Source organism: Siphateles boraxobius, unplaced genomic scaffold, assembly GCF_051911475.1.
Source record: "Siphateles boraxobius isolate OS27281-9 unplaced genomic scaffold, OSU_SipBor_1 3, whole genome shotgun sequence".
NCBI classification, from domain to species: domain Eukaryota; kingdom Metazoa; phylum Chordata; class Actinopteri; order Cypriniformes; family Leuciscidae; genus Siphateles; species Siphateles boraxobius.
In genome coordinates, this window is record NW_027508919.1 from 264,824 (window position 1) to 290,000 (window position 25,177).

Sequence of the window (25,177 nt, forward strand, 5' to 3'; positions counted from 1 at the left end):
GTGACTGAACGAGCTTCCACAAGTGAGGAGAAAGCAGACGAAATAGTTGATAAGAGAGGAAAGACTAATTCAGTGGTATGGAAGTGGTTCGGCTATCTGAGATCTGATAAACTTCAGGTTTCAGTGCCGGAGAGTGGTGCCGACTAGCAGCGGGAACGCATCAAATCTGTGTTTTTGTTGTTGCTCACTCTTTTTCTCTTTTTTTCTGCAGCTGAGCACTTTTCATATTTTTTTATCCTGGCTGAAGCACTTTGCTTTATAAGAACAAGTTTTGTTACACAAAGTTTTGTGTAAACAATAATATAATCAACAATGTTATTGTTTAAAGTTAAGTATATTAATAAGGTCAGTCTGAGAGTCTTATGTTTATTTGATTTTTCTTGTTTGTATAAAAGTTAAATGCAAATAAAAGGTGAACGTTAATTTATTTGTACCGTTTTTATTTCTAAAATATTATGTAGTTTTATAGGAGGAGGTTTCATAGACTTGGCAAATTCATTTTTCAGGAGATTGTAGGTACAGACATCTGTTGTGGGCGTTCTTGGCAGTTTTTCTGAGGCTTTTATATCAAAATTATATCGTATCGACCGAAATTAAGAAATATATCATGATATAAAATTTGGCCATATCGTCCAGCCCTACCCTGTCACAGAAAGGAAAGACTAAGAACATTATCTAACACATTATAGATAGAATCTGAGATGTGATTTATTTTAAGATTGTATGAGTTTGCTCTCTATAGACATATGGTATTCATTTTATTTGTGCAGGTCTTAAAAAGTCTTAAAACCCTGATAATTATCAAGAGCCAATTCTGTATGATGTGTGAAGGAATAGCGTTTTGATTGTGCTTGTTGGTTTGGGTCTAGAATGTCCAGCACTTGGGTCCTGCTACAGACTTTTACAAGAAATTTGCTCTGGACTGTTCTGGACAGCAGATCGGAGTGGATCTGTTCTTACTGAGCTCCCAGTACTCAGACCTGGCTTCTTTAGGTACACATACACACACTCGATGTTCTTTCTCAGCTTTTATATGTGACTTAAAGTTGTGAGATGAGAGCTTTTGTATCTTGTGCAGCGTGTGTGTCCAAATACTCAGCTGGCAGCGTCTTCTACTACCCGTCCTTTCATCACATTCACAATACAGCGCAGAGTCAGAAATTTCAGAAGGATCTCCAGCGATACCTCAGCAGAAAGATCGGATTTGAAGCCGTCATGAGGATCAGGTGTACCAAAGGTAAGTGAGAGGATGGCCAATCATGTCATGTTTGCTTAGATTGACACTTCCATTGACCAGTTTCTGTAGGGCCTTGTGATTTCCACTATGCAGGAAATGCGAATGGAATCGCACAATCCTATTGTAAACATGGAATTTACTGTATAATACATAATGTTGCAGAATTTGAATGAGTAAATCAAAAGTATAGCTTTACAATATTGACAATATCAAATCACAATGTGGACTAGTATCTAAATATTACACAGAAAAAAAGACTGCTATTGAAATATAAAGTCCGTTTGTTCTGCTACATATACTGAAGCATGTGGCATTTTTACTGTCTCGCTACATGAGGACATGAACCCATGAAGTGCTGCTCTGAGAGTCACTTCTCAAGCATTTCATTTAATTAATCTATCATCAAATACACAGAAACTAGGTCTACATGAAAACCCTTCCAAAATAAAAGTTCAGTTTGATTAGAAGAAATTGTGACTATATATTAGGCTACTATTGTACAATGTACGTTTCTAATTAATAAAAATAATACCATTTTTTTTAAAAATATATCAGTTTTGATTTAAACAGTAAACCTCTGTTTACCCAAAAAAAGATTTTTTTAATTATCATTTGATTACATTTTAAAAGATTAATTAAAGTGATCAAGTTGTATGCATTTATCTGATTATCAATGTTCTAGAATAAAAATTTGCATCAAAGAACACAGAATCAAGAAAACTTTCAACTTTAAAAAACTGTCATTCATAATTTCATGAATTCAGTTGATAAGGCATGCTTTTTGATTATTAAAATGCAATTAAACCATTTAAACAGAATCTAGATTATTTAAATTAAAATGGCATTTACCAGGGCTGTATATCTGTATAGATTTTACAAGGCTGATTTGAGCATATACTGTACCGTTTGTATCTTGTTTTTTGTGTGACACTTTCCCTGATTGGTCAACAGGCTTGTCCATCCACACTTTCCATGGCAACTTCTTTGTGCGCTCCACTGATTTGCTGTCTCTGGCCAACGTGAACCCGGACACTGGTTTCGCAGTGCAGATGTCCATCGAGGAGAGTTTAGCCGATACGTCGCTCGCTTGTTTTCAAGCGGCTCTTCTTTACACATCAAGCAAAGGTAAACGAGTGTGTGCACATTTCTGATAGTCCAGTTTTAATATTGTCTACGGAATAGAGTTGGGGATACTTTGACTCGGACTGCAATTATGAATGACCTTGGACTCAGACGCACTCAGGTGGACTTGCACTTGGACTCTGACAATTTATCTGAATACAGTTGAATCCACATCATGTGTGACATGAAAGATTAAAAAAACAAAAACAAGTAACAATAGGGCTGTGACGGTGGCAGTTTTTTACCACCGGCGGTGGCGTGGTGGTTAGGGGGTTATATATATATTAGTGCTGTCAAACGATTAAAATATTTAATCGCGATTAATCGCATTAATGCCATAGTTAACTCGCGATTAATCGCACATTTTTATCTATTCTAAATGTCCCTTGATTTCTATTTGTCTCATTATTTTTTCTAATTTTAATGCTCTTATCAACATGGAAAAGTGGATCAGCAGTAAGTTTGTTCTTAGCTGTGGTATCCATGTGCTTCTGTCTGAAGTCATCCATTGTAGAGCTTAGATCGGGCCCAAAAAATCAAGCCCGACCCGGGCCCGTGCGCATTGTGTCCGAGCCCGGCCCGACACATAAACTGTAATTATGAGCCCGAGCCCGATTTAAACCCGTCCATTTTTTTAATACGTGGGTCGTTATAACTGACGTTCTCAACTACTTTCTATGTTACTTTCTCCCGCCCGTAACATTTTTGTCCCGCTCCCGCCCACAAACAGACTCTTTTTTTTGTAGGCTACCTCCAAATACTTTAGCCTACGTGTCACCACCATACACATCAGCATAAATGCTCCTGATAAATTATTTGTTATTAAAGCATTAACACACAAACCACTGTTATAACATAAAAGCAAGCAGGCTACTGAGTGCATGGTTTGGCATGACTGAATGCGCGCAAAGTGCGCTCCCTTAATAATTCCTAAAAAGCTGACATCAGTTCATCGCAATCTCACACATCTGTTATTATCAATGAAGCTGACTGCACAATGCATCTTTCATAATATATACACTTTGTTTGTTATAATGTGAGGATTTGCCAGCATACAGAATTCAGCACTGAACAAAAAGTCTGTTTTGAGCGGTGAGGGGAGTCTATCTTAAATGCTTGTGATTGGCCATTGCGTTCAAGAAATCAACACATATGTCTGTGATGGCTACATCCCTCAACGCTGCAAACATTTTATAAAAAGAAACTCTGGCCTGTAAATCATTTCTATTTTGTTTTAGTTGTTCTTGTTGCTTTTCTGCAACATATGAATAAAAATGTATTAGTTTTTATGTTTTATTCATAGATATTTCTAGTTTGCGGGAGTCCCGCGAATCGTTTTATTCTCCCGTATCCGCACACAGAGTGAGTGCATTACCGCTCGAGCCCGCCCTCGCACTCGGCCATCAAATCTAGTCCCGCGCCGCACTCTATTGCGTTGAGAGTGCACGTCTCTAGATCGGCGTCTCGCGCTCGCGCCATCCACTCAAAACTTAACGTTAGCCTACTACTCTTTGGCCGGCGCGCAAGCCCAAACAAGTACGTGCGGCGTGCCTGTTGTTTTGTTTCCGGTCTAGCTATCCGGTGTGATGTTGTAGTTTTTCTAACGTTACTAGTTGTTGCAACAGCATGTGAAAAAAATATGAAGTTTGCTAAGCCAAAAAGAGCGTTAATCTCGCGATAAAAAAATTGACGCCGTTAAAATGTGTTTGCGTTAACGCCGTTAATAACGCGTTTAACGCACAGCACTAATATATATATATATATATATATATATATATATATATATATATATATATATATTAGGGCTGTCAATCGATTAAAATTTTTAATCTAATTAATTACATACTCTGTAATTAATTAATCTAAATTAATCGCATACACAATCTTACAATGTTTACATGGTACAATTTTTGGTAAGCTACGTTTTTATTATTATTGCTTGACACAAATTTCACGATTTCAATTTAATTTAATTATTGTGATTTGATGCAATATTGACTCATTTGGATAAATATTAGGTACACAAGATAGGCATTCATTTTTCTCAAGAAAAAAAAAATCTCACCCAATGCTGTAAAAATACAGAGAGCCATATCAGCTGGTAGTATTTAAGGTTAAAAATAGCTCAAATTAAATATAATGCGTGTTTATTACAAATAACAACTTTGATATAAGTAAAAATATAATACATACGTAATATACTAGTAGGCTACATAAATTTTGAAAAATACTCTCTATAGCTCTTTTTTTTATAGCCAACTATAACATGCTATATGGTCATGAAATGGCTTTCCTGAGGTAACTTAGGGCTAAATTTATGTGACATAATTGTTCTACAGCTGTTTTATTGACCTCTTTTCGCGGTTGAAGAACACTGATTGATCGAGGAATATACATTTCGGTAAGTTTTAGGCTGCCCTACTGTATCTTTCAACATTGGTCATTCGTGTTTATTTACTATTAGCTAGAGATGATCGGTTCACGTGCCGCTATAGGGATCTGTCATGTCACATTTACAAGCGCCAAAACGGTATTGTTTGATTTTCGTAAAATTAACAGAATCTGAGAGCTGAGATTTGTTTAATATCATAACGTGCTCTGTCTTGTCTGTTTCCGTGTCCTCTCTTTGGTGCGCGATTTTTCTGTGCGTGAGAAAATGGTTGTGTGACGTGAGAGCGCGTGAAAAGTTACAACACACACACAAGCGCGCTTTCTCTCAGACACACTCACCGAGTCACGCACACACTCCTGGATGCTTTGCATTGATGTGGTACTTTAGAGTTTGACGAACTCCGTTTGTTATAAGTAAATGTTCCAAACAATGATCCAAGCAGCGCGTTCTTGTCTCCCTCCTTCTTTTTACATGAATGCTAGAACAGCTCCGCAAAGGTCAAAACGGAATGGATTAATCTGCGTTATTTTTTTAACGCGTTATTTCTTCTCAGATTAATTAATCGAAATTAACGCGTTACTTTGACAGCCCTAATATATATACATACATATTTATATATATATATATATATATATATATATATATATATATATATATATTTATATATATATATATACATACATATATATATATATATATATATATATGTATGTGTGTGTGTATATACACCTCGATTAAATACATTTTGAAATAAAATAATAATAATAAACAAGGCTCAAACATCCATTTTGTACATTTAATGCCCTTCAGATATTTATCCTTGTTTTCGCATGGTCCGGTTGCAGTGTCTTTTTTTCCGTAGCCAAAAGTCTTTTGCATTTTACAACAGGTGAATCTCCAGTTGTCACTGGTGATTGTCGTTTGAACCTTTCTGGATCCGCCATTAAATTGATACGTTTAATTATATCAAGTGCTGTGAGAAAAGGCTTTAAATATTCACCTCCAATATCCTCACACTCAATATAGCCTACTATCCAAGACTCTTCTTTATGTGTACAGATGTGACGCAAAGACATGCTCGAATTTCCCGCGGAAGTACCACTGGTATTAAAAACATTATCACAAGCTTACCGTGTTTGAATCAAGCTGAGGCAAGCTGAGAGTTTTGAACACTGGCTGGTTATGTACTTGCTCAAACATTTATTTTGTATAATCTTTAACCCAAAAAAGTTACGGACTGCAGCTTTAAGCATCTCTCACTCAAACTTGGACTTGACACAGGGACTCGGACCCAACACTAAGTGAGATTTTGTCTGATTGCTATATACTTATGATTGACAGGTAAACGTCGAATCCGAGTGCACACTCTGTGTCTGCCGGTGGTCAGTCAGTTGAATGAAGTGTTTTCTGGAGCGGATATCCAGGCCATCTCATGCCTGCTGGCCAACATGGGTGAGTGGAACAAACACATTGACATTTTAAGTGCCGAATGCAATGTCAATACATCGTGCACTGGTCAGTACCCAGTATGTGTATAATGGGTTTCTAGTATGTATTAGGGGTTGAACAGACTAGTTGACTTTAATGGTCTGCCATGAAGCTTTAAGCTTTAAGTCGACTAGACTCTGATCATGGCCTATGGAGAGCGAAACATGATAGGAAATCTTTGAAGTCCACTTTTACACTAAATTTGAGTTAAATGGTAAATAAATGCATACTCTGAGAGCGCTTCACAAGATATGGTTGATAACACCATCTGGGTGTTCGAAATTTATCGTGTGAATGTACGTTTTACACAGTTTATTGTACACGCAAGTTAATCGCCGTTCTAAACTCCTGTTGCGCTACACACACACACACACACACACACACAGACAGACAGTAGCGAGCATATCACACGGAAATCGCACGCAAACAGACTCATTCAGAAGCGCTGAAATGTATTATAAACTGTTCTGTGATTTATCAATTATAAAGTAGCTTAGAAACTGAAAAGTTCTAGCGTATATTTCTTGGTAACTTAAACCATCACATAAATGTCGACTTTAGAAAAATCTGAAGTCATTCAACACCTAGTATGTATGTATCAGTTTAACATCGCACTGTATTTATGGAAGGGCTGCAACTAACAATAACTTTGATCATTGATTAATATGTCAATTATTTCTTCAATTAATCAGATTAAATGATTTATTGTCTAACAATAAATATTTATACAAAATGGAAATAGTCGCATGATAATTTAGGATGATTACTACAGAGCCCCTAAAGGGACCTTTGCGAAATTACAGACTTTTGTGTAACATGAAACTTTTCACATGCGCGCAAGAATTTTTGGCTTGCTCATGCCTTACAATTTCTGTTTTATAAATAGGCTATAACCTATTTCCTTTGTGTGTCACTGCCATTTTACTATGAAGAAATCAAGAGTATGGAAATAGGGGTAACACTTTACATTAAGGTTCGTTAGTTAACATTAGTTACCTACATTAGTTAACATGAACTAATAATGATTATTTAAGCATTTATTAATCTTTGTTAATGTTAATTTCAACTTTTACTAATACATTATTAAAATCTTGTTAACATTAGTTAATGCACTGCGAACTAACAATGAACAGCTGCATTTTTATTAACTAACGTTAACAAAGATTAACGAAAACAGTTACAAATGGATTGCTCATGGTTAGTTCATGTTAGCTAATGTTAACTAATGAACCTTATTGTAAAGTGTTACGGAAATGGGTTATAGACAGTATACATAAATACGTGAGCAGTGTCTTTTTTTTTTTTTTTTGCAAAGGTCCCTTTATGGGCTCTGTAAATTTGTTTATTTGGCTTGCTAGAAACATCATGTCTCTCTATGTGTCTCTGTGCAGCGATCGATCGCTCCATCTCCTCCAGTCTGTCTGATGCGAGAGACGCGTTAGTCAATGCCGTGGTGGACTGTTTATCAGCATACCGTGCGAATGGCTCAAACATCCAGCCGTCCGGCCTGGTGGCCCCTGCCTCCCTGCGTCTGTTCCCTCTATATGTACTAGCTCTACTCAAACAGGTGGGGGCGCTGTATGCACATACAAAACCAGACATTCACTGACTAACCTCACTTCATTCCAAAGCCATGAAACGGATCATAGAAATTTGTTTCTTAGGGGGAAAAATGCAGGGTGAAAATAAGAAAAATATATTTTTAGAATGCAGTAAATTCTTGTTGTTGTCCCTTCCCCATCTCATTCAAGATATTTTGTCTTGTTTCGTCCTGCAGAAAGCTCTGCGAACTGGTACGAGCACCCGTCTGGATGAGCGAGTGTTTTCCATGTGTGAGTTTAAGAGTCAGCCGCTGCATCAGATCATGCGTATGGTTCATCCAGACCTTTACCGCATCGACAACATGACCGAACAGGTAATGCACATTCATACAGGTGTGGTATATAATGGTACATGATGTGATTTACCAGGATGAGGATGTAGAGTCCATCCGTAATAATTAAGGCTCTTTATCACCACTTGAATCCCATGTAATTCAGGCAGCGCTGGCCCTTTAATTAGTTACAGTATTATTAGTTTTCTGTAAAGTGCTTTGAATGAAAAGCATGCCAAAATGACAAACGTGCATAGACATACTCGTACTAAAATAATATAAACATGAACATCAAACACTCCTGCTTTCAAGACTTGAATAGATGATAATATTGATTTCCTTTTCCACCCGTTATAATTTTCCACCATTTAGTAAGTTCTTAAAAATCTTCACTATCGGTCAAAAGTTTGGAATAATTAAGATTTTTCCATGTTTTTGAAGTCTTTCAAGGCTGAATTTATTTGATCAAAAATAGTTAAAAACAGTAATATTGTGAAATGTTAGTGTAATTTAAAATGCCTGTTTTCAATTGTAATGTATTCATTCAGATCCCGTGTTTAAAGCTGAAATTTCAGCATCATTGCTCCATTCTTCAGTGTCACATGATCCTTTAGAAATCATTCTAATATGATGATTAGCAATGTTGAAAATGTTTTTTCTGCTTATCTTTGTGTGTAAACTGAAATAAAATACCATTCAAAAGTTTGGAGTAAGAAATGATTAGTTATTCAACAAGAAAATGCATTAAATACGACATTTATAATGTTTCAAAAAATTTAAAATCGATTTTTAAAAAAATGCTCTTCATTTGAACTTTCTATTCAGCAAACAAAAAGATTCATTAAGCACCAAGAACATTAATAATAAAAAGAACAATTAGTAATTATTGAGCACCAAATCAGCATATTAGAGTGATGTTGCTTCAATGAATCATTTTAGAGATTCATGACTAAGTTAAATTGTGATAGCAGGGGCACTACAATAATGAAACAAAAACATGGCTCTTCAAGAAAATTTTTGCTTTATGCTTATTTTTATGATGCTTTTTCTTTAAATGCTAACATACAATTGCCTTTCACATTTCAGGAGCCATTTTTTTTTGTTTTTTTTAATGGCCAGTAATGGTGAAGTTTGAGATTAGACTGAATAGATGTGTTTTGTCTGTCCTCTAGGCGGCGCTGCATCTGAACGACTCTGTGATTCCTCAGCCTCCTTTACTGCAGCTCACAGCAGAGAAACTCACTAGAGAAGGAGCGTTTCTCATGGACTGTGGCAGCGTGAGTGTATCTACACACACATACGACAGCGTTGTGTAGCGGCAGCTTCCCTCACTGTGGTTTCTGTCCTTTGCTCTGTAGGTGATGTATTTCTGGGTGGGGAAGTGCTGTAACGAGATGTTCATACGTGACGTGTTGGGCTACCCCAATTATGCGTCCTTACCGTCCAACATGGTGAGTGTGTGTCGTTGGTGAACTCTGCGTTTTTCATTTCTCACATGTATCTTCTTTCACTCCGTTGTGTTAACGGTGATGTATCATGTATCATATGGAAAACAGGGTTTTCCTGCTCTTTTAAAAAAAGACATAAACATTCTCCAAAGTTCACAACTCTCTTCCTCGTCTACTCAGACCATTTATTGAAACAAAACTGCAAAAATGTTTTCAAAAATCATAATGCATTAAATGGTTAGTTCACCCAAAAAAATTTAAATTATTCCATAATTTACTCAGCCTCAAGCCATCCTAGGTGTATTTGACTTTCTTCTTTCAGCCGAACACAATCGGAGTGATATTAAAAAATATCCTTATAGGTGTTATCAATCATTTAGTTGTTGCTAGTTTGAGTTGAGAAATACACATTACAGCATTATCATTAATCTGTGTATACATTTTCCTTGAGAACCAAGCAAGTTGACTCATGAAACCATTTGTTTATTATATCGTAATCGCATATCACTATATTGACCTCAATAATCGCAATATGGCATTTTTCCCAAATCTTGCAGCCCTAGTACCCAAAAAAACACATCCATCCATCATAAAAGTAATCCATACGACTCCATGGGGTTAATAAAGGCCTTCTGAAGCGAAGCGATGCGTTTTTGTGAGAAAAATATCGATATTTATAACTTTTAACTATATTTATAACTTAACTATTATCACTGGCTTCTGGTAACGGCCATATGCAAGTCTAGTTACTAAGTAGTAAATACTATAATAACCTAAAATTTGATTAAAAAAAATCTATATAGACATGTAAAAGTAAATAAAAAAAAGATTACTAACACTTTAAAATATAAAGATACGCTTAAAGCCTGTCAAACAGAGCGCGAGTACTAAACTAAAGCACTTTTCGGATGGGATTAGTGTGAATGGACTGCATTTATATAGTGCTTTCAAAAGACCCATGGCCACCAAAGCGCTTTACATATTGCCTCACATTCACCCATTCACTCACTCATTCATACACCGACGGTATAACAGTGTAACATTGAGAGGAGGGGTAAAGTAATAATTACCAGAACTTCTCAGTGATTTAAGTCCCGTCCGAATGTGCCATCTCAGTAATCATAACGGACAATGTTAGTAAAGATTACGCCAACTGTTACCTGCAATAAAAAGCTCCGGAAACATTACCTCAGGTAATATTACCCCCCATGCGAATCAAGCTTATTTTCGTAAACGAAAACTGAAACTAAGACTAAAACTATTGGTCAAAAAACATTTTCGTAAACTGAAATAAAATTAAAAATTCATAATAAATGAAAAATTAAAACTAAACGAAACTAACAACAGTTACTGAAAAACTAACTGAAATAAAATAATAATTAGCAAAAATAAATTATAGTTTTCGTTACTAAGCTCTTTACTTTGGCGTAAAATCTGACCTGTGGCTGTTTAAGGAAATGCCTGATATGGCGCTTCATACGTGTGAAGTTTCTGAGGCGATTAACCGCTGTCCTGTGACGCGCTCAATGAAGGACCATAACGTAGAATATATATGGCTAGTGCTCAGCGGCTGTTCATAAAGGATGCATCTGTTGCAGTGGAATGGGAAATAACACAAGGTATAATGCAAGCTGGACTTCTTTTAACTTGAGCGCAGCATTTTTAGAATGCCGTTTCATTTGCGAGACGCGGGTGCGACAGCAAAACAAGTTCGTCAAGCACAAAAAACTTAAATGTAGATTACTAGGCTACTATGTTTGAGATGCCATTTTTTCATGAAGATTGACAGGCTGAAAGGTGCTGTTATTATCATTGTTTTTGTAAAACATTTACTGCTAATAATATCCACGTGGAGACATTTCCCCGCAATGTATGGAATACCAGGACACACACACACACACACACACACACACACACACACACACACACACTCTGGTGCACTCTCTTTGTGGGGACTCTTCATAGACGTAATGGTTTTTATACTGTACAAATATTCTGTCTTCTTACACTAACCCGACCCCTAAACCTACCCATCACACAACTTTCTGCATTTTTACATTTACAAAAAAACTAATTATGTATGATTTATAACCTTGTGTACCTCAATTTAGGTCTCCACAGTGACACAAGTCCCCATGAGTCTGTGTGCATTCTGGTTTAAGTCTCCACAAGGATATACAAACATGTACACACTCAAACATTGCATAGATGTTTCATTATTTAATCACACTGGCTACACAGCAGGTTGTGTTGGCTGTAGTCAGATGAATTGAGCTGTTTTTTTTTTTTTTATGTACCAGGGGTCACTCTGCTACATTTACAGCTGAAATAAAGTAAACGAGGCATGTTTAACAAGATTTCATCTTTAATATGAATTAGTTTGTCTGAATTTTTCATATTTTTTTTCTTGTATACTTTTAAGTTCCATTTATTTGGTGCTTTGTTCAATCTCAAACCATTATTTTATTTTATTATTAAGATGTCTGTACAAGAGATAACTGTAAATTGGGAAAACATTCAACTTTGCTGAAATTAAGCGTCTCGCTTTGGTCTACATTGGAAGTGTTCTGTTTTCTCCGCTAAACTATAATTACTAGAACTAAAACTGAAACTAAATAAAATAAAAACTAAATAGAAATGTGTTTGCAAAATAAAAACTAAACTAAAACTAACAAAACCATTAATAAAACTAACTAAAACTAAACTGAAATTTAAAGCAAATTTGAAAACGATATTAAAATAAAAACTAATTTAAAAAAGCAAAACTATAACAACCTTGGTGCGAATAGACCCACTGTAAAAATGTGCGTAAATATTCCGTCATTTCCTATTTAAAAGTATTTTTCCGCAGTTTTTCAAGTATGGAGGCGCTTGAAAAAGCATTCAGTTGCGTTCTAGACACTGGGACGTCAAGTCTGTGCCAAAACTCAAGTGTTTTACACACCATTCAGATCAAAAAGGAGTTCGAACGCACTTTTTAGAGACACAAAACTTCTTTTAGCGTTAGATAAGTGCCTATTACCAACATAATACAATCTGAATTTATTCAATGCATCCGACCGGACCCAACTGTTTTACATAGGTCTATACAAATATAGGTTATACTGTATATATGTGTTTGCGCACAACATGATCGTTAATCAAACAACAAAAGACAAAAGAGAAAATAACTTGCTGCTCTTGACTGAATAACTTTAATAAGAATCCGTGTATATAGAATTTACACAGCGAAGTCTATGTAGTGTTTTTTTTTACACTTGTTTATTCAATTTCTTACTTTTTTGCAACTCTTAAATAGACGTACTGTGAAAAATATTATTTTATATTGTATTTGTAATGTGTATCTGTTTCCATTTTTAATAGCAAAGATAAAATAAGGAATAAAGATATTCATCTTCGCCCGCCCCTACTTCGGACATGATGGTCTGTCGTTCTTTTTTCTTTTATATTTTGTTATCTTGTAAGGCTACATTTTTAAAATAGAAAAAATTGTTTGGCAGTGCTGTGCAATCACATGGAAAATAGTAAAACCAACATGAGAACCCCCCCTCCCCCTCCCCCTCCCCCCGCATATAGTATTATTATATCAATGATACACAAAAACACTGAAATTATGTCCATAAAAAAACTAAATTATGGCCTTTTATGTTGCGACAGGGAAAAGAACAGTGGCTCATGTTTCTCCTCTCTGACAGAAGCTGCTTCTGATCAGCATTAGAACGTGAACCAAAGTTTGTTTTTCATTTTGAAAGGCGTTACTGTCTGCCAACATTATCTCACCCTGGAGAGGATTGTGGGCCCTGTATCGTTTCTCTAAACCTCACATTCTTCACACAAAAACCACCGTCCTAAACATCTGAATATTCCAGACGCTTCATATCGTGTGCCGTTCTATTGTTTCCCAGTATTATTTCATATTTCTGGAGTCTTATCTAATTAATTGAATTCATGAAACTTGTTCAATGTAACCACATTTTTTGTGGTCAAAATAAAAAAAAATGTAGGGCCCTAATGAAATGTTTTATTAATTCCCTTTTATTTTTCCTAAATTCTGTGTTTTCCATTTTAAATTTTGGATCCCGTTTTAATAGTTTCATTAAATGTTAGAAATCAAGAAGCATGCTTAATCAATTGGATTCATGAAACTTTAACAACCTAATATTTAATGCATTTCTTTTTTCTTTTCTTTTTTACAATAATAGGTCCCTATGATTTTTTTTCTCTCCAGAAATTCTTTTGTCTGTTTTAATTTTTCTAGATTTATGATTTAATACAAAATGTTGTATTTCTTCATTGGATTACCACGGTTTAACAATTTAATCAATCTTTTAATGAATAATCCAATGAAAAGTGCAGAACAACAGATGATTACCTTTCATCATCTTTCTGATGAAAACAGAAACATGTTGTGAATGAATAGAAAACATGCTTTTGGTTGTTGTTTTACAGACTGAGATTCCTGAGCTGCAGACGACGTATTCAGAGCGAACTCGAGCCTTCATTTCGTGGCTGTTGGAGTCGAGAACCTTCCATCCTGCGTTTCATGTGGTCAAGTACGTCTTCTCTCTCTCTCTCTCTCTCTCTGCGTTTCTCCTAATTCCACACAGCTTTCTTCCTCTCCATCTTTCCCAATCGCTTCATCTCTCCCTTTCCGCCCCTGTTATTCAGTCACAGGGCAGAGTATTGTTCCTGAGGGAGGATGGGGTGTTTTTATACTATCACAGACTGCCTCCTCTCACAGTGGGAGTTACATTCCTTCAAGAGGGGTTTTTTTAGATGTTGGTTTGTTATGAAATCTGTGTTTAAACGAGCCCACTAACATTCCTCTCAGATTTAATGTGTCTCAAGCCTTTAAATCCTACTGTATCATATTTGATACGCACATTTCTAAGGCCTCTAGCCAATCAACAAGATCAAAACTTCTGAAAAACCTGTTGCACAGAATCTACTTCATGCCTTCTGTCGTCTGATTGATAGTTTATACTTTTCAGTAATAAAAAGTTATTTTGGTATAATTGTAAACGTCATTCTTCAGCTCGTGCCTCTTTCTGCGGTGAAATTTTGTTTTTTTATAAAGAAAATGTAGGAATAACTTTTATATTGTTAGTAATATGTAAGACGAAAAGGAGCAACTTTTAGGAGCAATGTTTATTTGATCATCCATACATCATTTAAAAACATCATGTTCAAATATGATCATCAGGTTTATTTGTTCATCACTGCATTACATTGAATTATATGTTTTAAAACTACAAAGCTTTGATCATAAAACTAAGCATTTAAATATCATCTTACTAAGGCATTATTATAAAATGACGACTGATATTTATATACATTTTATGCAAAAAGTCTGTTATACTGTTATAAAGATCTCATTGATTTACATTACAAGCATCAGGTCATATAAATAACATCTGCATCAAATTGCATATTTTTGCTCAGTTTGGGCCTCTGAATAAAACTGAGGTGTTTTTCCTCCTCGAAGTTTGAGCTCCGTATTCTCACTATATCATATGAGGCATAAAAGCCTGATGTATCAAATATGAGAAACACATGCATATTATGATAGTAGATTAAATAGAGCCAAGTTTGATCTCATGTTGACTCATGCAATATTGTCTTTCTCCAGGGACGACGCCTCGGCCAAGACCAGTTTTTTCCAGCACCTCGTGGAGGACCGTACTGAATCTGCCTTCTCTTATTACGAGTTCTTGCTTCATGTTCAGCAGCAGATGTCCAAGTAGAATCGAAGAACCCCTTAGAACCGGCCCAGGATTACAGCTAGCTTCTTATCCGCGGCTCAACTTTAGCAGGGAGTTCATTGATTGGACCGCAGAGAGCCAGAGACACGCCCCCTGGCCCCATCGGCCAATCACAGCCTGTGGCTCGTCTGGGGGAGTGAGTGCTTAGAGACAAATAAGGATAAAAGAAGTTAAAAAGTAAATAATTAATGGACTATAATGGCAAAAAAGGAAGAGCATAGGACAAAGAAGAAACGTAGTGGACTGGACTGCACATAGAGACACTGAACAAGCTGTTTTCAATCATTCCCATTGCTCACTACCTGTTCATATTCAGCCATCATCATGAGTAGCCAGACGCAGCAGTGAAGAACATTTTCTGTGCTCATTACACTGAATTATCGCGTTTGTTTCCGTCGGCAGAATCATTGTGATCATGTCTTTTGGTTTTTTAATACATGCAAACCTCCTTGTTGCATATTATGAATCTCTCCACATCATCCGCTCATAGACACTATGTGCTTTTATATGTTTTCTTTATTTGCTAATGTTCTCCTCGTGTCACTTCCCCTCTCCCCAATGTCCACCTGTCCTCTCCTTATAATGTGACTTGTGAATCCGTGTCCGTCGTGATGGTGTAATAACTCATCTGTCTTCATCCAGCATAGACTCAACAGTGGCTGCTCGAATCCCTCGTCTCCTCATCATAAGCTGCTTGACATCGTTTAATGAAGCCGCGATGTTCCTCGCTGACAATGCATTGTTTTCTTTGGGAAAACGGATCAGGCCACCAACAAATGTTGCTAACCACTTTGTAACTCAAAAATATTTTAATGTGCTATAATTTATGACAAGCTGATTGAATAAAATGAAATGATAATTCTAGTTGTGAGTTGATTCATTTTCTGTTGTGTATTAATATTCTGATAATTTTCTTGTTGAATTAACACTTAACCTTGTTCTAATTTATTTGCTTGTAAAAAGTCAGTTATGAAAGAAAATATTTATATATATGTAGCCTATATGTAATTTAATTTTAGGCAATCACAGCCTATTTTATTTCTTTGCTATATTCTGTGAAACGTAAAATGGGGTTTGAAATTCTTTAATATATAAATATGGAATTTAAAATATCCAATCAGTATTAGAACACTCCATTTTATAATGTATAATAAAGCGGTGTTATTATAGTATTTTCATACTATTATAGTATTTATTAGTATTTTGAATTGGAATTTTAGTTTTATAAATTTCTCATTTAGGTTAATTTTTATTTGTATCATTTTATTTAGCTTTTATTTTACTTTTATTTCAACTTAAACTTGCTTTATTTTATTTTAATTCTATTATTTTCTAAATTGCATTTTATTTCAGCTTAATTTCAATGAAGAAAATAGTTTTAGTTACAATAACAACCCTTTTAATTAATTTCCTCTGATGAAGCAGAAATGGGTGCCCTTTTCCCTCTGTATTCACACCAAGTACATTTATTTAAATATAAAGTATCTAAAATTAGATTATTAACAGGGATTTCCCTCTGGCTGTGTGAATGACTCTTATTATTACAGTTAGTCATCAAAGGGAGTGAAAGCAAAACCCATTTCTTGTTTCCGGACCTTAAAAGCCACTAAGAATAGAGAAACAATGCAGAGAGGAAAATAAAATGCTTTGGTTTAGTCTTACCGAGGAGGAAAGTGAGCGCATTATCGTTATTCTTGCTATTCCTTGCTAATCTGCCTATAGCCACAACAAAAACTAAAAATACACAACCTTACAACCTTCTCTGACAACATTTCAGCACTTCTGGGCCTCACTAAATATATATAAAAAATGATCGGATCGTTAATGATTGCTTAAATCATGTGGTTTTGTTGAGGAGAGGTGTGCTACTTTTCTAAATGATCAGAATTATTATTTTTGATTTACAGCGCACGATAAAGTCCTGTTTATAATAAGTGTGCGGTCAACGGTTTGATTAACAACATGTGTCAAAATATTTTCTTTGTTCAACAGAAGAAAGAAACTTTGGACCAACATGAGGGTGACAAAATTTTCACTTTTGGTCGAACTATCCTTTTAAAGTTTGGTGGATTCTGATTGGCTGTCAATGTTTTTATCGTTCATCAGCCTGGGAAAAAAAATATCCTGAAAGTGATTCCGAACGATAATTTTATTGTTATAGTTATCTTTACCGTTATCGTTCTTGTGAACAGGCCTTGTTAAATGATCATCAACACACTAGCTGTTAATTAAGTGTGACAGTTATTTTGTCTGTCGCTTTAAATGCTCGCGCTCTTTAAAGTCCTGTGGGTTTTAATTGGCTGTCGGTGTTTTTATCGTTCATTAGTTGAAAAAAACAGTCGTTTTGAATTTGAATCCAACGAAATCGTTACTCTATTGTTATTGTTATGGTTGTGATGTGGAAGAGCTTATCTATTCTCATAGAACTAGAAGAACCATAGACTGTAAAAAAAGAAGTCTATGGTTAAAAAAAAAAAGTTCACACCAAGGACGATAACTATTACGTCCATATTAGTTCTAGTTCTGTGGATTCTGAGCCTGAAAATATCACAGAAATGGCCAGTACAGAACTACATAGCAACACCATAGCAACGTGGCAGTAAGTGTTCTTTTGAAAAATTTAAGGTCTAGCGTGATAGGCTATTAATAATGCACATGTGTATAAACATCTACTAAGGGCAGTTACTTTATTTACACCAGACTGTTTTGAGTGTTTGTTTTAGAATACATATTTTATGTGTGTGTGTGTGTGTGTGTGTGTGTGTGTGTGTGTGTGTGTGTGTGTGTGTGTGTGTGTCCTTGTAAACCCTACCTCATTTGGAAAAAATTGTGTCTATGGAAAGTCCCTATAAAACATGAAAACACTGTGTGTGTGTGTAAGTACAGCTACAGATAAAGCCACAATAATCCTGTGGAGTTAATTTGTCAATCTACCTTCATGGATGATGCAATGAGGCACACAAACAGGTGTGCTCCCTCTGACCAATGAGAAGACAGTTTTACTCATGTGACTTGCATTGAGTTTGAGTTTGCATTGAGTCACATTTATGTACACTTTGAAAAGTTGCCCTGTGAAAGTGAAATGCAACCCTGTAACAATTTAAGTCCCTGCTTCGGAACAAAACAAACGATCTGCAGGTCCGAAAAAACTCTTAAACAGAGTCCCATGAAGGCCATCAAGAGTTTGTGATGAAGAGAGATATAAGGGTCCGTTCGGGTTCATGCAGTCATGGGTAATGCCCCCTAAACACAAGCTCTCTCACACTGGAAACGCATGTGACGCGTCGTTAAGATCGAAAATTACCCTCAAAAAGGGCCTCAAGTGTCGGCACAGTCCTAAAAAGTGTCTTAAAAGATTATTTTTCTCATGCATATGGTGGGAATGTGAAAGAAAACATGTGTTTAGGGCTTATCTAAGCTGATCATGCATTTAAATTGGAAATCTAAAGGTTTGATGAATTGTGGGAGCACACAGGAGCTTAGTGGCTGTTTATAGATGGGTTTCCTCCCTTCCAGAGTTTGAACACGCACACACACACACACTTTCCCTGTACAGAGGGTCTTTTAGAGAGTGAGACACACCTCTGGGATTCTCTGGAGGCTTGTTTTGTGACGGAGCGCATGTTCAGGGCTCATATAGTCTTTGACAAACTCTTCTCAATGCATTTGTGAACAATTCAAAATTGAAGTCTATTGATTTTTCTGGTGTTTCAGTTGCGCATGCGCGACTTGAACTGCTGCTTCGTGACGTCATACTGTAAACATCTACTACGGGAGAACGGCTGATTTGCCGTAGTTGTTAATACATGACAGATTAGATAAGTAAATGTTATGTTTTATGGCTATGTGGCATTGGATCTGAATATAATTTAATGCCAAAAGCAACGCTTCTCTTGCTTTAAAAATATATTATTATTTTTTTATAATTTTGTTAAATGATCCAGTTCACCGTCCTCTGTATTGTTGCTTAGTGATTTTTGCGTTCTTTAGCTACGTCAGTTAACAGTTTAGCTAACAGCAGCTGTTGCTTAAAGTTCCTGTTGCTGCTGATGCTGTTATTGCTGCTGATGCTGTTATTGTTGCCTCTGATGCTGTTATTGCTGCTGATGCTGGTTATTGCTGCTGATACTGTTATTGCTGCTGATGCTGTTATTGCTGCTGATGTTGCTGTTATTGTTGCCTCTGATGCTGTTATTGTTGCTTCTGATGCTGTTATTGTTGCTGCTGGTGCTGTTATTGTTGCTGATGTTGGTTATTGATGCTGATGTTTGTTACTGTTGCTGCTGATGCTGTTATTGTTGCTTCTGATGCTGTTATTGTTGCTTCTGATGCTGTTATTGTTGCTTCTGATGCTGTCATTGTTGCTTCTGATGCTGTTATTGTTGCTTCTGATGCTGTCATTGTTGCCTCTGATGCTGTTATTGTTGCTTCTGATGCTGTTATTGTTGCTGATGTTGGTTATTGATGCTGATGTTTGTTACTGTTGCTGCTGATGCTGTTATTGTTGCTTCTGATGCTGTCATTGCTGTGATGTTGGTTATTGCTGCTGATGCTGTTATTGTTGCTGCTGATGCTGTTATTGTTGCCTCTGATGCTGTTATTGTTGCTTCTGATGCTGTTATTGTTGCTGCTGATGCTGTTATTGTTGCTGCTCTGATGCTGTTATTGTTGCTTCTGATGCTGTTATTGGTGCTGCTGATGCTGTTATTGGTGCTGCTGATGCTGTTATTGTTGCTTCTGATGCTGTTATTGGTGCTGCTGATGCTGTTATTGTTGCTTCTGATGCTGTTATTGGTGCTGCTGATGCTGTTATTGTTGCTTCTGATGCTGTTATTGCTGCTGCTTCTGGTTATTGCTGCTTAGTTTAGTTTAGTTTAGTTTATAATGACGTGGACAGTCCCTTTGATAAAAAGAGCAGCTTCAGCCTATACGACTAATTTCCAGCTGTAGTCCCCGGCCAGTTGTCAATAGGCATACATCAATTAAAATACATTACAATTATTTACAACAGGACTAAGCAATAGAAAATAGACATACTAAGCATGTGGCACACAATTGAGACAAATGCAAACAAACATGCGCAGATTGCAAGGACATTAAAAAAATATATTAAAGCTGATGCTGTCATTGTTGCTTCTGATGCTGTTATTGCTGCTGATGCTGTCATTGTTGCTTCTGATGCTGTTATTGCTGCTGATGCTGTTATTGTTGCTTGTCTCTGCGTGTTACTGTCTTTTCTCGCGGCAAAGTATTTTTGGTTAAATTCAGTACATTTTTTCATGTGTATATACTCGTTATTTCATCTGACTCCATAAATGAAAAGGCTTTAATGATATCTGTGCATCATTAAATGTGAGCGAATGTTTTACTATTCTTTTAAACTCTTGAATGAAAATAATGTCAAAGTCAATTAGAATAATCAAATGTCACAATTTAATATGTCAAGTAAATGTATCATTACAATTTCATAATCAATTCAAAGATAATCAATGCAAAACATCAAATGCTCCAGAACAAAGAGGAAAAAGTTTACCCGACAAGAAATGCGTGAGGCAGAGAGTCTCGCAACTCTCAGCCTCACGGGCCGATCTCAAATACAGAAAAGGCCCCGAGCTCTCGCTGCGTTTCATTATATACCCAGACCACATTTCAAATCTAGACATCATCCACAGTGGAAATTTACCTGTCAGTCACCATTTGCTAGCAGTGGAAAATTAGCATTCAGTCAAATGGTCAGAAGGTGTTAACTCAAAGACACACCCTCCAGTGTGGAAGATATTTCTCAACTTCCTAAGAACTTTATTACCTTTTGGTTTACTTCTTTGAGAATGAGACATTTGTACCAGTCGCACCGAGACATTTCAAATAATACCAAACATGTATAAAACTCGATGATAATCATCCACAATAATCCATTTAGATTCTTGTGTGAGTTTGGGAGATCTCTGCCAGGATGAAGAATGGGGAAGAGAAATGTAGATTAGGATGAGTGAGGTGAGACCTTCGTCTCAATAGTGCATGAGGGGGAGTTCAAATGTTAATTTCCTTTGTTTTCTCAGAGAGTGGCCCTCTCTTAAAGTCCTTCCAGTTTTTCCAGTCTTACACTTCTGATGCTGTTATTGCTGGAGATGCTGTTTTTGTTGCTTCTGATGCTGTAATTGTTGCTTCTGATGCTGTTATTGCTGCTGATGCTGTTATTGTTGCTTCTGATGCTGTTATTGCTGCTGATGTTGTTATTGTTGCTGATGCTGTTATTGTTGCTTCAATGCTGTTATTGTTGCTTCTGATGCTGTTATTGTTGCTGATGCTGTTATTGTTGCTTCAATGCTGTTATTGTTGCTTCTGATGCTGTTATTGCTGCTGATGCTGTTATTGTTGCTTCTGATGCTGTTATTGCTGCTGATGTTGTTATTGTTGCTGATGCTGTTATTGTTGCTTCAATCCTGTTATTGTTGCTATTGATGCTGTTATTGTTGCTGATGTTAGTTATTGTTGCTTCTGATGCTGTTATTGCTGCTGATGCTGTTATTGTTGCTGTTATTGCTGGTGATGCTGTTATTGCTGGTGATGCTGTTATTGCTGCTGATGTTGTTATTGTTGCTGATGCTGTTATTGTTGCTTCAATGCTGTTATTGTTGCTACTGATGCTGTTATTGTTGCTGATGTTAGTTATTGTTGCTTCTGATGCTGTTATTGCTACTGATGCTGTTATTGTTGCTTCTGATGCTGTTATTGCTGGTGATGTTAGTTATTGTTGCTTCTGATGCTGTTATTGCTGCTGATGCTGTTATTGTTGCTTCTGATGCTGTTATTGCTGCTGATGCTGTTATTGTTGCTTCTGATGCTGTTATTACTGGTGATGCTGTTATTGCTGGTGATACTGTTATTGTTGCTTCTGATGCTGTTATTGCTGCTGATGTTAGTTATTGTTGCTTCTGATGCTGTTATTGCTGCTGATGCTGTTATTGTTGCTTCTGATGCTGTTATTGTTGCTTCTGATGCTGTTATTGCTGGTGATGCTGTTATTGCTGGTGATGCTGTTATTGCTGCTGATGCTGTTATTGCTGCTTCTGATGCTGTTATTGCTGCCTCTGATGCTGTTATTGCTGCCTCTGATGCTGTTATTGTTGCTTCTGATGCTGTTATTGTTGCTTCTGATGCTGTTATTGCTGGTGATGCTGTTATTGCTGGTGATGCTGTTATTGCTGCTGATGCTGTTATTGCTGCTTCTGATGCTGTTATTGCTGCTTCTGATGCTGTTATTGCTGCCTCTGATGCTGTTATTGCTGCCTCTGATGCTGTTATTGCTGCTGATGTTGTTTATTGTTGCTTCTGATGCTGTAATTGCTGCTGATCTCGGTTATTGTTGCTTCTGATGCTGTTATTGCTGCTGATTTTGGTTATTGCTGCTATCATCACTGTTGCTGTTATTGCTACTGCTGCTGGTTATTTCTGCTGCTGCAGAGCAAGTACAGGACTTTTTCATTGCCAATACAAACAAGACACGCTGCTGTGAGCAAGTAAGACATGCTGCTGCTGTACAATATAGCGTACATGAATAACCCGTAGCAGATCTATACAGGTGGAGCTGGGGAAGGTGGAGGGTTTCTGAAAGCACATTGCAACTGCTACAGAAAATGCTGAGCAATATTTGAAGGTTGAGCAGCGAGCTCATTGGATACTGATACAGCAGGAACCAATCAGCTGTGGCCTATAGAGAATGATGTGATTGCATCAGATTGAGTTAAGGACCAATCAGCCTGCGTCAGTGGAGTTTCATGACAGAATTTTGTATAAAAGCAGATACAAATATACAAAAAAACATGCTCGAGTACAATACAAAAAAAGCTAATAATGTAATACAAAATCTAAATATCTGCAGCATTTTCATTAGTCAGTCTAAAAATAGTTGTTTAACAGCTATTTTGTCCTTGCTTTTACTGGGGTGAGATTATATTGCTTCCTAAGAAGCCAACCAGTTTTTTTCTCCCATACTTGGTAAGAAAAGATTGTAAAGGGTATGAACTTTGTTTAAATTAATTTTTATTAAGCAAGTGGTCATCTTGAGCAGGGCAGACCCTCCTTACACACACACACACACACACACACACACTCTTCTGTTGTTGGCCTCTTTTCCACTACAGAACTCTGCTATTTCATGGGAATGACATCACACGTTTCCTCCTGCCCGGATAAATGACCACATTTTCCCTCGTCATGATCCAATCATGTTTCTCCTTCCTCTGCCTCACGTCTTGTGCTTTGGATCTACAATTTACAATTTTGCATTAGGCAGACATTTTTATCCACAGTGCCTTAAAAGAGAAGAACAAAAGCAATTCATCAAAAATATTCGTAATATACATGGTTAGATTTATTGGGAAGCAAACTAATGTTCCAGCATTGATCATGTATCAACATTGATAGAAATACAACATGACATGCACTGAGATCTCTGTAATTATTCAGTGCAACATTTTGCACCATATCTTGTTCTGTTGTTGTTGTCTGTTCATAAAACACACACACGGACAAGGTTTTTAATCCATGAAATGTATCGCTGGCCGCAGAAAAACGGGTATTTCCTGTTTGAGCACAATATGTATTGTTTGACAGGAAATGTGGGAGATTGCGGTATTCCTCACAATAGGCAGATTACGTCTTAAGGGGTCAGTGAACACAGTCCCTGTTTCTTTAAATAATCAAAAATGACAGTGGTTACGATCCGCAATGGAATCTGTTTACACTCTTTTTGACCAGTATTCTGAATATGTCGCGATAATAAGAGAAATTAGTACTTTTATTCAGCAAGGATGCATTTAATGACGGTATAGACATTTATAATGTTACAAAAGATTTCTACTTCATAAAAACGCTGTTCTTTTGAACTTTCTATTCATCAATGAATCCTGGGAAAAAATGCATCACGGCTTCTTCAGAAATATGAAGCATCACAACTGATTTCTACATTGATAATACCTAATCATAAATGTTTCTTGAGCATCAAATCATCATATTATACTGATTTCTGAAAGATCATGTGACACTGAAGACTGGAGTAATGATGCTGAAAATTCAGCTTTGATCACAGGAAAAATTACACTTTAATATATATATATTCACATAGAAACTGTTCTTTAAATTGTAATAATATTTCACTGCTGTTTTTACTGTATTTTTGTTCAAATAAATCTTTGCCTTGATCTTTATCTGCACAGCGTCTGACTCATGATCTGAGCACATCAGTTCTCTTTCTGTTTTTCCTATAACAGAGAAACATTTAATGTACACAAATAGACAGACACACCTGTGTGTACACACACACTCACAAACACACACATGTTTATTCATGCATTAGGCCTACATGTCAATCATCAGAACAAAGACCGAAACAGAAATGTTTACACAGCTTTCCTGCTGTCCCTCGCCCAAAAATGAAGATGAAATGTTTTAATGGGCATTTTTATTTATCCAAGCATTTTCTGTCCTCCTTTGGTTTGGTAGTGGAAATCAAATTGGCTGAAGTATTTAATAAGGGATGTGAATGTTCGGCTATGTGAATGCTGTTCTAATTGTGTGGAAATGTGTCGATCTTTCTGTGGAGTTCTGCTGAAACTGGATCAAGATCTTATGAAAATCAACCATACCTTTAAAGTCAGCATGAAACAGAAGTTGTGCTGGTCTTTTCTTCCCTATTGTGTCGTATATCCGAGTGAAACGCTTCTGGAACAAGAACAAATGTGGGCGGGGCTTGATTTTGTCTGTGGGGAATTGATTGGATGGTTGTGGTTTGCTATTGGTGGATCTCATGTGAGTGACAGGTTGCTCCGCCCACATCATCAGAGAAGAGAAGAG

At 36.5% G+C, this 25,177-nt stretch overlaps 2 protein-coding genes across 3 annotated transcripts in view; both read left to right on the top strand.

Moving 5' to 3' along the window:
* Positions 1-16,186, top strand: part of sec24b (SEC24 homolog B, COPII coat complex component) — a 34,563-nt gene extending 18,377 nt beyond the window's left edge. For both annotated transcript variants that reach the window (XM_077247248.1, XM_077247249.1), the window contains 10 exons: positions 870-993; positions 1,079-1,237; positions 2,189-2,362; positions 6,093-6,203; positions 7,631-7,806; positions 8,017-8,154; positions 9,285-9,389; positions 9,471-9,563; positions 14,010-14,113; positions 15,190-16,186. In XM_077247248.1, coding sequence (XP_077103363.1) covers positions 870-993; positions 1,079-1,237; positions 2,189-2,362; positions 6,093-6,203; positions 7,631-7,806; positions 8,017-8,154; positions 9,285-9,389; positions 9,471-9,563; positions 14,010-14,113; positions 15,190-15,304 — 1,299 coding nt within the window. In that variant the 3' untranslated portion in view covers positions 15,305-16,186. The remainder of the gene's footprint in view (positions 1-869; positions 994-1,078; positions 1,238-2,188; positions 2,363-6,092; positions 6,204-7,630; positions 7,807-8,016; positions 8,155-9,284; positions 9,390-9,470; positions 9,564-14,009; positions 14,114-15,189) is intronic.
* Positions 16,187-17,838: 1,652 nt separating this feature from the next.
* The window catches only part of adad1 (adenosine deaminase domain containing 1 (testis-specific)), a 135,544-nt gene continuing 128,205 nt past the window's right edge, over positions 17,839-25,177 (top strand). Inside the window, exon 1 of the mRNA XM_077247237.1 lies at positions 17,839-17,921. The gene's annotated coding sequence lies outside the window, so the exon portion shown is untranslated. The remainder of the gene's footprint in view (positions 17,922-25,177) is intronic.